Source organism: Euprymna scolopes, chromosome 1 (assembly GCF_053919585.1).
Source record: "Euprymna scolopes isolate OS-2025 chromosome 1, ASM5391958v1, whole genome shotgun sequence".
Taxonomy (NCBI): Eukaryota; Metazoa; Mollusca; class Cephalopoda; order Sepiida; family Sepiolidae; genus Euprymna; species Euprymna scolopes.
Window position 1 is genome coordinate 1,547,304 of NC_136482.1, and position 14,667 is coordinate 1,561,970.

General features: G+C 35.4%; 1 protein-coding gene across 1 annotated transcript in view; it reads right to left on the bottom strand.

Annotated features, from left to right (window-relative positions):
• Nucleotides 1-14,667, bottom strand: part of LOC145243585 (uncharacterized) — a 68,856-nt gene that overhangs the window by 11,920 nt on the left and 42,269 nt on the right. The window contains exon 2 of the mRNA XM_080106859.1: nucleotides 13,162-13,251. Coding sequence (XP_079962985.1) covers nucleotides 13,162-13,251 — 90 coding nt within the window. The remainder of the gene's footprint in view (nucleotides 1-13,161; nucleotides 13,252-14,667) is intronic.

Below are 14,667 nucleotides of genomic sequence, written 5' to 3' on the forward strand. Positions count from 1 at the left end.
CAACTTCTCCCAAAATGCTTCACACATGTGAACAAAATCATAAAAAACGACATGAGGTCATAGCTAAAAAATTAAGCGCATCAGATTCGTCCTAAATCAGCAGAAAAAACACAAGTTTGTTATTTACCAGTGAAATATATGAAAATGAAATCTGCCCAGTGAGGATTAAGGACATGTGTTGCATGGAGAGAAAATGATATGCGAATGATATGATAACGTAAGTTTAAAAGATAGATTTAATCGTGACGAGTTCAGCAAAGAATCGGATGAGAATTGGTAGATTTATACAAAACTTTGATGGATGATCATTCTTGGTTTAGCAGATGTAGAACAGTTGAGGTAGCAGGTTCAGTTTAAGGAAAACATGGAAAGCAATAAGGATGGATTTCAGAGAATGCACAATATACAAAAAGTTTGGAAGTCAATTTCTAAAAAACTGTCCAACGCATCTAAAATTTCCACACATGCAAGGCCATTGTTGAATACTTACAAAACGAGTCCAGTCTGTAGTAGAATGGTTGGTCACATGTAATGCAACCAAGACAAAGTTATTCTCCTTAACTGTAAAACACCTTTCCAACAACGGGAGATAACAACTAGAAATCTTAGATAAATCTTTCAAATGATATTTTCACAGCAATGTGTTTAGTCATAAAGAAAGACTATGATTTTTGGAATATGACATGGTAGATAACAGCTCCAAGAATTAAACATGTAAATCCTTTAGTATGACATTCTCATGAAACATGAATGGAAAAATAGATGCTGCTACATCTGCTGCAAAGAAGTCATTGTTGTTGTTGTTGCAATATAAAACATCTGACCATCTCAAAATTAGTCATAATACGTTGATTCTCTTTCGACATGAATACATTCCTCATCTGCTGTCGCCATAATTTGATTATTTTATGGTCTCTTGCCATATCATGTATGCAAATCGCATATTGTTCAAGAAAATTTCATTCACAAACATACACATTATATATATAAGTTATAAAATAGATATGGCGATTAAGCTACACTGAATATTCCGCATTTAATCCACTCTATGCATAAGCCTGAAGAGTCCTAGAGTTGATGAAACGCGGATTATTCATTGTAGCATAATCCCCATCAAGAACCTTGATTCCAGTAAAGCAACTGGCCCTGACAGCATCCCAATTATAGTGTTAAAAAAGCTTCAACCAGAACTTGCTCCCATACTTACGACACTGTTTAAGCGTTGCCTTAAGGAGAAGTGCTTTCCAACTCCCTGGAAAACCTCATCAGTATGCCCTGTATTTAAGAATTCAGGTGATAAGTCATCTCCCTCTCAGTACAGACCAATAAGTCTCCTGTGTGTTATGAGTAAGTTACTGGAATCCATATTAAATAGAGAAATAGTCAACCACCTCAGCAGAAATAACCTTCTTAGTGACACACAATATAGTTTCCGTTTTGCAAGATCTACCGCAGATGGGCTAACAGTTATATCTCACAGGATTAGTGAATCTCTTGATAAAGGCTTCCTTTCTAGGGCAATTGCTCTTGACATATCAAAGGCCTTGGACAAGGTATGGCATAAGGGCCTACTTCACAAGATTTCCAGCTACGGTATAACTGGAAATGTTTTCTCAATCATTAAATCATTTCTCTCCGATAGGCTCATAAGAGTAGTGGTCGATGGACAAAAATCAGAGGCCTGCAGTATTAATGCTGGAGTCCCTCAAGGGTCCATCCTGGGCCCAACTCTCTTCCTGATCTACATCAATACTAAACACATACTTAAATCATTCGTTGACATCTATGCTGATGACACGACCATCTACGGGAACACATCAAAGGCTGTAAATGACAAAGTTCTCTCTGATTCTCTTTCCTCTGATCTCGAGCGCGTGGTTCAGTGGGGGAAGACATGGCTGATTACCTTTAATGCATCTAAAACCAAATTCCTATCTTTACATCATCAATGCTCTGATCCCCATCTGGCATCAATTGAAATGGATGGCTCTCGTCTAGGAGAAGCCCATGTTTTGACAAGCTTCTGGGTTTGTCCTTTACTCCTGATCTGAAATGGAACACGTACATCAAGTCTGTTGCCAAGGTCGCTGGAAAGATGGTGGGATCCTTCTACCGCTCCAGAAGATATCTAACTACTGATGCAATTCTCTATCTATATAAAAGCCAAGTATGTCCAAGGATGGAGTACTGCTGCCATATCTGGGCAGGAGCTGCTAAAAACAGCCTATCCTGCCTTGACAGAGTACAAAATAGACTTTGTGGCTTAGTGGGGGATGCCCTTTTCTCTACCCTGCAACCTCTCTCCCACAGAAGAGACGTTGCGAGCCTATCCTTGTTTTATTGTTATTTCCATGGCAGGTGCTCGTCTGAACTCTAATCTCTGGTCCCCCCTCGCCAATCTTTCTCAAAAACACCCGACTAACTGAAACCACCATCAATAATTTTCCCCACTCTATATCTGTGCCTAAATCAAAACGTAGATTCCATGAACAAAGCTTCTTTCTTAGAACTACACGCCTGTTGAACTCTGTTCCGTCTGCCTGCTTCCCACCTGACTACAACCTGGATGTCTTCAAGTCCAACGTTAACAAATTCCTAATGAACCGCCCTCTTAAGTAAACACTTCATTAAATCTCCACACTAACATACTGTACTTGCAATAACCCTTATCCCTGAGTGTCTTCTGGGCCTTGATAAGTGGTTACCACCGTGTAAGAATATATATATATTTTATAACTTACTAACTAGCTCTACCTACGTATTGAGCACTTTTGAAGTAAATACTTCAAGTTTACGCATAAATTTATACTTTCGTATATTAATTTTATGTGAGTAAATTAAGTAGTTATATATATATATATATATATATATATATATATGCTGCTTCCCAGGTTGGTAGTACTTCGTGAACAGTAGTCCGAGATGTCGGAAATTTTCTGTCTCTATGTCTATCCTTGCGGCCATGTCACTAGTAAGGGTGCTGGAGGTAAACGTTTTCATCTGGGCTGACGTTAACCGCCTGATAGTCAGGGACCCGAACCTTGGAATAACCACTAAGGAGGCTGTCCTATCAGCAGGTGCAAAGTACTGGGGCTGCTGTATTACCATTTGGTGAATGGATTCTGGACCATGCAGTAGTCTCTGGTGGGGCCTCTCAATGCCATACTCGTGGGTAATTGTTACGGCTTTACCTTAGCATGTGCTACAAAAAAAAAAAGAAAAAAAAAAAAAATTTTTTCCTGTCTTTTTCTTTTACTTTCCCTCTCTATTCTGCTCCAACCAAGTATGCCGACCTGTTCCACAAACCCCAAAATCCTCAACATGAAATATCTCAAAGAAAACACGAATAAACCTAGAACCCATCCTCCTATGTAGACCCCTACTACTATATCTCCTTCTCCAACATCAGGGGTCTACGTTCTAACCTTCCAGAGGTTGAAAGCCAATTACAGGAGACGAAACCTGACATATTCGTTCTAAGCGAAACTGGAATAAGGCCGACCACCTCCCTAGATGAGTTCATAATTAAAGGATACTCTAACCTAACATCTAAATCTGACCCCCCAAGATCGCCACGGGCATGGAATATGTGCCTACATTAAAGATGGCTTCCCATGTGGCAGGGATATCTCCAGAGAAGACCCCAATCTACCTTATATGTGCTTCTGGGTTGCACTTGCTTACACCACCGCATTTATATTTGCCCTCTATCGCCCCCACAACAGAGTATGTCAGAAAAAATTGACCACATCCTGTCTGCTCATCCCTCGGCTAACATTCAAATTTGCGGTGACTTCAATGTCCATAATGTGGAATGGCTGACCCACTCAAATAAGACTGATGATGAGGGGAGGTTCTGTCATGATTTTGCCATTGCCTATGACTCACTCAGATTGTCCGCGAGCCCACCCGTGTGCCCGATAGTACCGGTCAGTTCGCAAGCCTCCTAGACCTTTTTCTATCAACTTCCCCTGAGCTATGCTCAGGTTTCGTTCTATCTCCTCTGGGATCCTCCGACCACTGCGTCGTATCAGTTAAGATAAAAATGAAATATAATAAATCTACAGACGTACCTCTCCACCGTACTGTATACCGATACTCTATGGCGGACTGGGATAGCTTCCGTACATTCATATCTGATCTCCCTCTCCATTCCATGTTTAAAAAGGATGTGCCCTCTATAGTATCAGACCTGACCGAATGGTTACTTGTAGGCACAGACCAATTCATACCATCCAAAAAATTCCAACAAAAACCTAACAGCCAGCCATGGTTCTCCCAAGAATGTGCTGCTGCCATCGCACACAGAAATCACTTTTTCCATAGCTACCAACGTAATAGATGCACTGAAACCAAAGCTGCTTTCAGAACCATCAGCAACCACTGTAAAAGAGTAATAAAAATGCAAGAGAGCTATATGCACAATCCGTTTAGTCCAAAGTAGCTGAGCAGCGGCTTGGTTCCCACCAGTTCTGACAAATAGCATCTTGAACAGAAATGTGCGTTCTATCCCAACCATTATCAATGGACCAGAGGTCATCTCGACAGCATCTGACAAGGCCAAACTATTTGCCAAAAACTTTGCGTCAAATTCTACCCTGTGTGACGAAGGCCATCAACTCCCCATATTCCCTCTTATAACAGACAACGCGCTATGCAAAATACAAATATCTGTGCGTGAGGTCGCCAAGCTAATCAAGAACCTTGACTCCAGTAAAGCAACTGGTCCCGACGGTATTCCAATTATAGTGTTAAAAAAATTACAACCAGAACTTACCCCCATACTTTCCAAACTGTTTAAGCGTTGCCCTAAGGAGAAGTGCTTCCCAACACCCTGGAAAACCTCATCAGTATGCCCTGTATTTAAGAATTCAGGTGATAAGTCATCCCCCTCTCAGTACAGACCAATAAGTCTCCTGTGTGTCATGAGTAAGTTGCTGGAATCCACAATAAATAGAGAAGTAGTCAACCACCTCAGCAGAAATAACCTTAGCGACACACAATATGGTTTCCGCTCTGCTAGATCTACAGCAGATGTGCTAACGGTTATATCTCATAGGATTAGCGAATCTCTCGACAAAGGCTTCATTTCTAAGGCAATTGCTCTCGATATATCAAAGGACTTCAATAAGGTTTGGCATAAAGGCCTACTACACAAGATTTCCAGCTACGGTATTACTGGAAATATTTTCTCTATCATTAAGTCATTTCTCTAAGATAGGCTCATAAGAGTAGTTGTTAATGGGCAGAAATCAGAGGCCCACAGTATTAATGCTGGAGTCCCTCAGGGGTCCATACTGGGCCCAACTCTCTTCCTGATCTACATCAATGATCTCCCAAAACACATACTAAAATCTTTCGTTGACATCTATGCTGATGACACGACCATCTATGGCAACACATCAAAGGCTGTAAATGATGATGATCTCTGATTCTCTCTCCTCTGATCTTGAGCACGTGGTACAGTGGGGAAAGAGGTGGCTGGTTACCTTTAATGCATCTAAGACCAAGCTCCTATCTTTACATCATAAACGCTCTGATCTGAAATGGAACACATACATCAAGTCTGTGGCTAAGGTCGCTGGGAAAATGGTGGGATCCTTCTACCGCTCCAGAAGATATCTCACTAATGATGCAATTCTCTATCTATATAAGAGCCAAGTATGTCCAAAGATGGAGTACTGCTGCCACATCTGGGCGGGGGCTGCTAAAAACAGCCTATCCTGCCTTGACAGAGTACAAAATAGACTCCGTGGCTTGGTGGGGGATGCCCTTTTCTCTACCCTGCAACCTCTTTCCCACAGAAGAGACGTAGCGAACCTGGCATTGTTCTACCGTTATTTCCATGGCAGGTGCTCGTCTGCGCTCCATTCTCTGGTCCCCCCTCGCCAATCTTTCTCAAAAAACACCCGACTAGCTGAAACCACCGTCAATAATCTTCCCCACTCCCTATCTGTGCCTAAATCAAAATGTAGATACCATGAACAAAGCTTCTTTCTTAGAACTACACGCCTGTGGAACTCTCTTCCGCTTGCCTTTTTCCCTCCCGACTTCAACCTGGATGTCTTCAAGTCCAACAGAAACAAATTCCTGATGAACCGCCCCCCCCTAAGTAATGACACCTTACCAATTCTCCAATACTATTGCTACACTATCCCTTTGATTACTGTACACACAATAACCCTTATCCCTGTGTGGCCATTGGGCCTTGATAAGTGGTGAACTCCACGTAAAAAAAAAAAAAAAATATGCACACTTTACTCAGTTACATCGCTGCCAGCTGGGCTTGCCTACACACACACACGCACACACACACGCAATACAATATTAAAGTCATCAATATTTTAATAAAAATAAAATAAAATGATAAATACAATATTAAAGTCATTAATGTTTTCATAAAATAAAATAAAAATAAAATAAAAAAATAATAAAAACAATGTTACAGTCATTAATATTTAAATAAAATAAAAATAAAAAAATAAAAATATCAAAGTCATTAATATTTTAATAAAAATAATTCCTAGTATTTTCACCACATTCATTTTCAGTTGGAGAATGCAATAAGAGTTTTAAATGTAAAAATGTACAAACAACAAAAAATAAAAACCGAAAACTAAAATAACCTTACTGCATCCTGGGCAACACCAGGGTTGTTGTAACTAGTTGTTTATATTATGGTTATTGCCATATGTGACAAGATCCATAATTATTAGAAGAAATGTTATTCATAAAGTTCAAACTCAACACCTGGGCAGAAACACATTTCAGATTGTGTGTAATTTATTTGCATTTTATGGAAAATCAATTGCTTCTTGTTGTATTCGATCCGAAGACATCATATTTGAATGAAAATAGAAAGAACTGTATGAGAGAAAATAAAATGTCATAAAGTTTCTTAGGTTTTGAATGGAATCAATAATTGAAGAAAATAACACTCCATTCAACAATATACTTGAAACCATAAAACTGACAAGGAAATAAAACAAACCAAATGTATATGCAGTTTTGAGGATTGATAATTTGTACTATTTGGGTTAATATATATATATATATATATATATATATATATATATATTTTTTTTTCCATGCAATAGCCTGATAATCCTAATGAGGATGGAATGCAAAAAATTCTGTGTAGTTTATTTGTCATACAAAACTTAGTACCTAGTTCTACTTATGTATTGAGCACTGACAAAATAAATATTGAAAATAGATACATATAAATTTTATGTAAATACATAAGATAATAAAAAAAAATATATAGGCTATATAAAAACCAAATTTGTTTAACATGATGAATGAAAAGGATTCTTAACTAGTTTCAAACTTTAACAGAGCTAAATTGGAAATTTTGATTAAAATAAAAAATAATATGAAAATGGAAAATATAGCAGGGGAAAAAAAGAAGAAAAAAACAAACAAACTGGAAATCAAACAGTAACCACATTAAGCCCTAAAATATTTTCTTTTTTTTTTTTTTACAAAGCGAAGAATTACTGTAAATGATTTCTAGAATTTTTAAGTGAAAGAATGAGTGCAACTTGCTAAGAATGTAGAATAAGTTGACACTGAACTTGAAGGCAGAAACATGGCTATTTATAGGGTGTTTGCAGATGGCTGAACCATAGTTATTTTTTTAAAACATCAGATGGTGAAGAATTTACATCTCAAAATTGTTTGACTCTTAAATCCAACTTTGCGATGCTCACCGTATATAGTACAAATTGCAACTACATTTAAATAAACAATAAAAAAAATCTTGAATTATTTTTTTAATTGCATTTTCACCCACAGTGCCACTTTGATGAAGGCGCTACTATCTGGGAGGTAAATTGCAAGAATACTATGTAGGGAGTTGAGTAGCAAAATGTCCGTTTACATTACGCTTGAATTTTTGCATGACAGTACAGTCGGGGAAGCAGGAGCTCCAAAGGAAATTCCAAAGTTTAGCAGTTCTGGGGAAGAAACTATGAGAGTATATGGATTTCTTACATTGGGGGTGAGACTTCACTGCTTGGCTTTCTGGCATCTGGGGATCTTTCCTGTATAGGGGTGGAATTTTGCTGCTTTTTGGGTTTGTCAGGAATATTAACGTCGAGGAGGTACAAGGGCTTGTAGTTTGGCGGAGCATCTACTATTAAAATACTTGTCAATGGGACAGGTTGGTGGTTCTCTTTTGAACCCTGTCCAGGAGTGAGAGACTAGGAGTAGATGCACTTACCCAAATGTGGCCACAATGCTCCATACATAGGCAAATAGTGGTTTTGTAGAGGTACAACATATATCAGGCGTATGTAACTTCCAGGCACGGTAGAGAGTTCCCACCTTCTCTTGATGCATGTTTCAACTCATGTTCCCTGTGAACACTAAGCCGAGGAAGGTTGAGAAATCTTCTCAACCGCCAATATCTATTGGTGGTTGGTAAGGTTTCTTGTAATTATTAAAGGAAACAAGCTTAGTCTTGGCAGCATTGAATGTTACCATCCATTTTTGTCTCCATTCCACTTCAGACTGGAGGTCTTCCTCTACAATTTCCGCCATTGCCTTGCATGTTTATTTGTTTTCCCTTTGTGGCTATTATAGTGTAGTGTCGTCAACAAATATACCCATCTCAGAGATTATTTTAGCAGGGAGGTCATTTATGAATATCAGGAATAATAAAGGTCCAAGGATTGACCCCCGAGGTACAGCCGCATTTATGTCAATGTTTTGACGAATGAATATCAAGGTCAACCTGGATTCTTCTTTTATTCAAGAAGGATTTAATTATTTTAAGTATCTGTCCAGTAATACCATATGATCTGATTTTCATGAGAAGACCATTGTGCCATACCCTGCCAAAAGCCTTAGATATATTTAGGGTTACTGCCCTACCCTCTCCTGCCTTATCCAGTGCATGGTATATACATTCAGAGATTACAGTTAGGATATCTGTAGTAGAACAGGCTTGCCTCAATCCATATTGTTGGTCAGACAGAAGTTTAGCAACTATGAGGTGGTGGACTAGAGGTTGATTAATTATGGACTCAAATATTTTAGTGAAAACGGAGGCAAATAAGGTGATAATTTAATGGATCAGTTCTTTTGCCAGAATTCTTACAAATTGGCACCACAGAAGAAGACAGACCATGAAAATTCTTTTTTAAATTTAAGCATAGCAGACCAAAACTAAGCATAATAGACCAATGAAAGTGTTTTTTATTTTAATCTAACAGACTAATCGACAGATGAAGCCTTTGATGGCTATTCATGGAAATATCTGCTGTAAAATATGTTTATTTAACAGGTGCATTAAATTCGATTTCAAACACAAAACAAGCCAACCATTACAATCAAGGTCACACTCATTAGCATTGCTTTAGAAAAATAAAATTGGTTAACTGTTATGTTAGTTGGATGATCCTAGGTTCTTATTCTGGAGCACTCCAGCAGGGATATTGGAAAAAAAAAAAAAAAAAAAAATTGCATATGCTACTGAGAAACGGTAGTTATGGGTTTAAAAAGTGCTTTCCGGGCCTAGTGCAGTGGGAGTAAGGGTTTTAATAAGGAAGTGTAACGTTTTCTAGGGATCTGTGCCGGAGTTGCTATGATTATAGAGCTTGGAAGTCCGAGTAAAAGATTATTAGATTATGATAGAGGGTATCTTGTGTAATTTGGCAGACTGACCACTGAAGAGATTAAAAGGTAAGAGTTTTCTGCTTTGATCCCCAAATGTAATGGTATAAATGAATGGAAACAATTGATGAGATGAATAGCTAGGATAAAAAGAGCCTCGTTGCTAGCAACAGCATAGGATGTAAAGTTGTCGAGTTTTGATGAGAAGCAAAAGAGGCCTCTGTTAGACTATGGCAAAAGGGTGGGATTGAAAGAAGCAGCTGACATTGATCGTAGGAAGATTAATCTATACCCAAAAGGAATTAGCCATGAAACTAGAAAGAAGATCCGGTCTAAATGAAATGAGGGAGTGATCAGTGAGATAAAGACTGACCAAAGAAAAAAAAAATGATGGGGGGGGGGTCTGACTTGTAGTGTGAAAATCTAGAGATTGTCCTGGAGAAAAATAGAATAAGGGGACAAAAAAAAAAAGTCATACATTTAAAAAAAAAAAAAAATGTCATACATTTTTTTTTTTTGAAATAGGTGAATGGAGGAGTGTTATATTATTGGCTCCTGGAAAATACCGGGTAGTTCATGGCTGATTATCAGTGTATAATTTAGTAGAAATTTTGATAACAGAAAGAATGTTATAGAAGTGAAAAAGATATTTTAAGTTGAGAAAATATTTACATTAAAATAGTTCCAAGGAATTTTAACTGAAGAAAAGGAATTTGATAAGTAAAACTAACATGGATGACTATGTGATAGAGATCATATGATGGTCGTGTGGTGATACATATTGATGACGTCATTTACAGGGGGAGATGGTTTTTTGAGAAACACATAGAAATTAGTCAGGATTGGTAGTCAGGGTTGGCAGTCAGAGTTGGCAAACAGTCAGAGCGAGAGAGACGATCCACTGATTGTAATAGCTCTGAGCACGAGAGACGATCATAAAATGGTGATAGTTAAGATGTAAAAATCCAATGGGGAAACATTGGTAACTAAAGTTGCGGCAAATACAATCAAGACTTTGTGCTTTTCCAAAGATCACTCAAATCAAGATCAACCCAGATGGATAAGTTATGTTTCCCTATTTGCTGACGCTAATCCTCCCAAATAGAACTATGTCCATTTCCTATTATTGTAAAGATGGTCTATCATAATTTTTATATACCAGGGCTCTATGGACAAATTTATCTTCAGTTGGCCTTTGACAACTAAATATTTTCGTTTATTAGCCAAATAGAAAAGTTACTAGCCAAACCTACATGATTTTTAGAATATGACATCTTTGTTCTGTGACGAGTATGTACATCATAATGATTTTTCTGTGTTTTTTTTTTTTTAATAAGTGTAATTCTAAATATACAACAAATTTTATGTTGATACTTGAAGGTATAAACATTTAATTTCTTCAGATATTTTTTTAAACAGCCTCCATTAATATATATATATATATATATATATATGATTAGTTTTTTTTGGAAAAAGAATTCCAGCAGAGTGCTCAATTAAAAGGAAAATCCAAATTTTAAGAGCGTACTTATATTTTGTGTACAGAAAGTTGTTAGTTGAGACAGGTCATTGGTACCGTCGGTTTCAAGCCCGATAATAAGGCCCGTTTAAGGTATCCTTATCAAGCTCTCTTCAGCCAATATTCGTCTATCTTATAACCGGAAGTGTGAAGTATATATACCTCGCGAATCCACGTTCAAATCTCGTTTTGTTTAATCCCCCCCTCCTTTTTTTTTTTTTTTTTTTTTTTTTTTTTTTAATCTATCTATCTATCCATCCATCCATATATATATATATAAATATATAAATATATATATATATATATATATATATATATATATATATATAGATAGATATCGGGTAATGTAATACCTAATTTTCAACTTTGAATTATTTAAATTTAAGATCTAATTTCGAAAAAATGTTTTTTTTATATATGAATCGATTTTAATTTGAACCCCATTTAATTTTAAAATCTCTTTCCTTATGTATAAAAACTTCAAAATCTGTATTGGTAGCGGTTAAAAACTTAAAAATTCGTTTAATTATATCGAACATTTAAAAATTTCCAAAAATACGTTTAAAGTTTTTAAAAATATATTTTTAATTATATCGAATCACGTTTAAAAATTTCCAAAAATACGTTTAAAGTTTTTAAAAATATATTTTTAATTATATCAAACATTTAAAAATTTCCAAAAATACGTTTAAAGTTTTTAAAAATATATTTTTAATTATATCGAATCACGTTTAAAAATTTCGAAATACGTTTAAAAATTATTTTTAAAAAACCCAAATCTTTCAAGGTTTGGGGAAGTGAGTATTTATCTATCCTAAGTGATTTCCCTAGTTTATTAACATTATATTTTTCTATAGTTTTAAATTCGAAATAGATTATAAATTACATTTATAAAATATAATTTTTTTTTTTTTTTTTTTTTTTATATATATATATATGACATTAATTAAAAATCTATAATATAATTGCGATTAAAATCCAAGTTTACCGACTAATTATTTATGTATTTACAATTTTATTTCCTTATATATATATATATATATATATATAAACAACATCTAAGTGTTTTTCTTTTCATTAATCCAATTTATTAGGAGCCCCTTCCTTCTATGTATGCAACTTTTCAAAGCTTCACTCCTCACATTTAAACATTTTATTTTTGGGTCATGAATGGACCGGAGGATGTAGTATTTCTCTGCGTTACAGAGTGAGCATATATATATTAGTTCTATTAAACTTTTATTGTTTAAATAATTTAACTTTGTTAGTTTTTTTGTTTTTTTTGAATGTTGAAAAGATATTTTTCAATCAGTAGTAAGCTTTGGAAGATTGTCAGTGAAAGAAATACAATCGGCAAAAGATAAATGTTTCATTATTTCTAGTCGCCATTTTGAAAAATCCCTCACAAATGCGCTCTGTATACCATGTTTATGCACTCATCAGTAGATGGTTACATATAAACTTCAAATATATATATACACTGAGAAACAAATATATCACACATCAAACAGAAAATAAACGCATTCATAGATACTCGGAAATATATGAACTCATTATATAGACAACTATACAACAGCAACATGTGTACAGAACTTTATGATAGGATTACACTAAAAGCATGAATGAGAGTTCTTGGAATAAGAGATATAGAACAGTTGAGGTAGGATGGTCAGTTGTTAGGGGAAAGTCAAGAAAAACAAGTGAGGAAATGATAAAGAATGGATTTGAGATAATGAGGGATAAATAAAAACTAGCCAGAGATAGGTTAGTTTGCAAGCTATATTCTTAAAGTCATCCAATATATGCTAGCATCTAAAATGAATGTAGTGAGGAATATGATGACGAATTTGTTCCTGGTGTTATGAATGACAGTGGAACAACTTCTGCATGTGGCATAAAAAGCTCCTCTGCTTTCCTTTATAACCAAAAATTAAACTATTGATCAGGATTAAATATTAAAATTAATTAGAAATAAATTATCAATAAAACTAATCAGAAACAAATAAATTGCACTATATACATACCAGAACTTTTGGGCATAGCGAAGGTTTTTCCAGGACCATCTTTTCCTTTGGGCTTCTTTTCCGCTTTGATTAAAAAGGAGTCTGGATATGCTATCAAAATAAAAAAAATGTTTCAATAATCAAATAAGAAAACATGCGACCATATTTAGATTCTGCGTCCTCAGTTCTGTTAACTTTTAAAAAGAAACAAATTTAGCAGGTTAATGTATCTGATTTGGCTTAAAGGCTTAAACATGCAATAACTTCCAAAACATACGCCCGTAAGTGACATTGGCACAGAATAATTTTTTTTATTCAAAATTCTAAAACAAGTTATACACTTATATATAAGTATGATACTAATTTTCGACACCCATAAAAAAAAGTAAAAACTTATAAAATGAAATTAATTCATCATAATTTTTACTCTATATTAAAAGAAGGATCAGAGTTTAAATCGCATATAAACATTTATTTTACAAAACTGATGAAATTTTAACATCACAAACTGACAAAACTTTAAAAAATAACAAAATATAATAATTCTTTGCTTTATTTTATTTTATGAAAAAAGAATATCTGTAAAAAGAAAAAAGGAATTTTTTAGATTTTAATACATTTCAGTTATTTTATGATCCTAACCAAAAATTTCCCTGAATGGAATTGAATGAAAATTTCAACAAAGTCATTAGATTTAAAAAAAAAAAAAAAAATCCCCTTATTGAACCTTATTTACATGTTCTGTTAATAATATACCGAGTTCTATAACACCCAAAAAATTAACACACACACAGACATATATATATATATATATATATATGCTATATATATAATTTTATCAATGTCCAAGTTCAAACAGACAGAAGTATATAGAAGCCAGAAGTAACTGTTAGAAAGAAATAGTGACAGCTAAGAGAGAATTTACTGAAACCACCAAAAAACGCATTGAAGCACAAAAATTAGAACCCGCGACTTCTGAAAAATCTACAACAGTGTAGTAAATAATGGGCAATCAACAATTCCCCCACTATCCAACAATCATGGGGTTGTTTGCTCAGCAACCAAGAAGGCTAACATGCTTGCCAGTCGGTTTGCCTCCAACTCCACAATAGACCCTGCTAATCACTCCCTCCCTGACTTTTCTTTGCGGACAGACGCCACACTAGACGATCTGAAAATCACCCCTGCTCAAGTGCATGCTATCATAAAACATCTTGACACTTCAATAGCATGTGGACCTGATCTCATCCTTGCTGTGCTATTAAAAAAATGATCTGCCGAAGTAGCTCCAGTTCTCTCCAAACTTTACAACAAATGCTTTAATGAATCTTGCTTTCCTGCCTGCTGGAAAACTGCTTTTGTGGTACCAGTTTTCAAGAATTCTGGCAAAAAAAAAAAAAAAAAAAAAAAAAAAAAACGACCAAGTAAATTACCGCCCCATTAGCCGCCTCCCACTTTTTGCCAAAATATTTGAGTCCATAATTTTTTTTTTTTATTACATTTTCACCCCAAACAAGGCAAATTGCC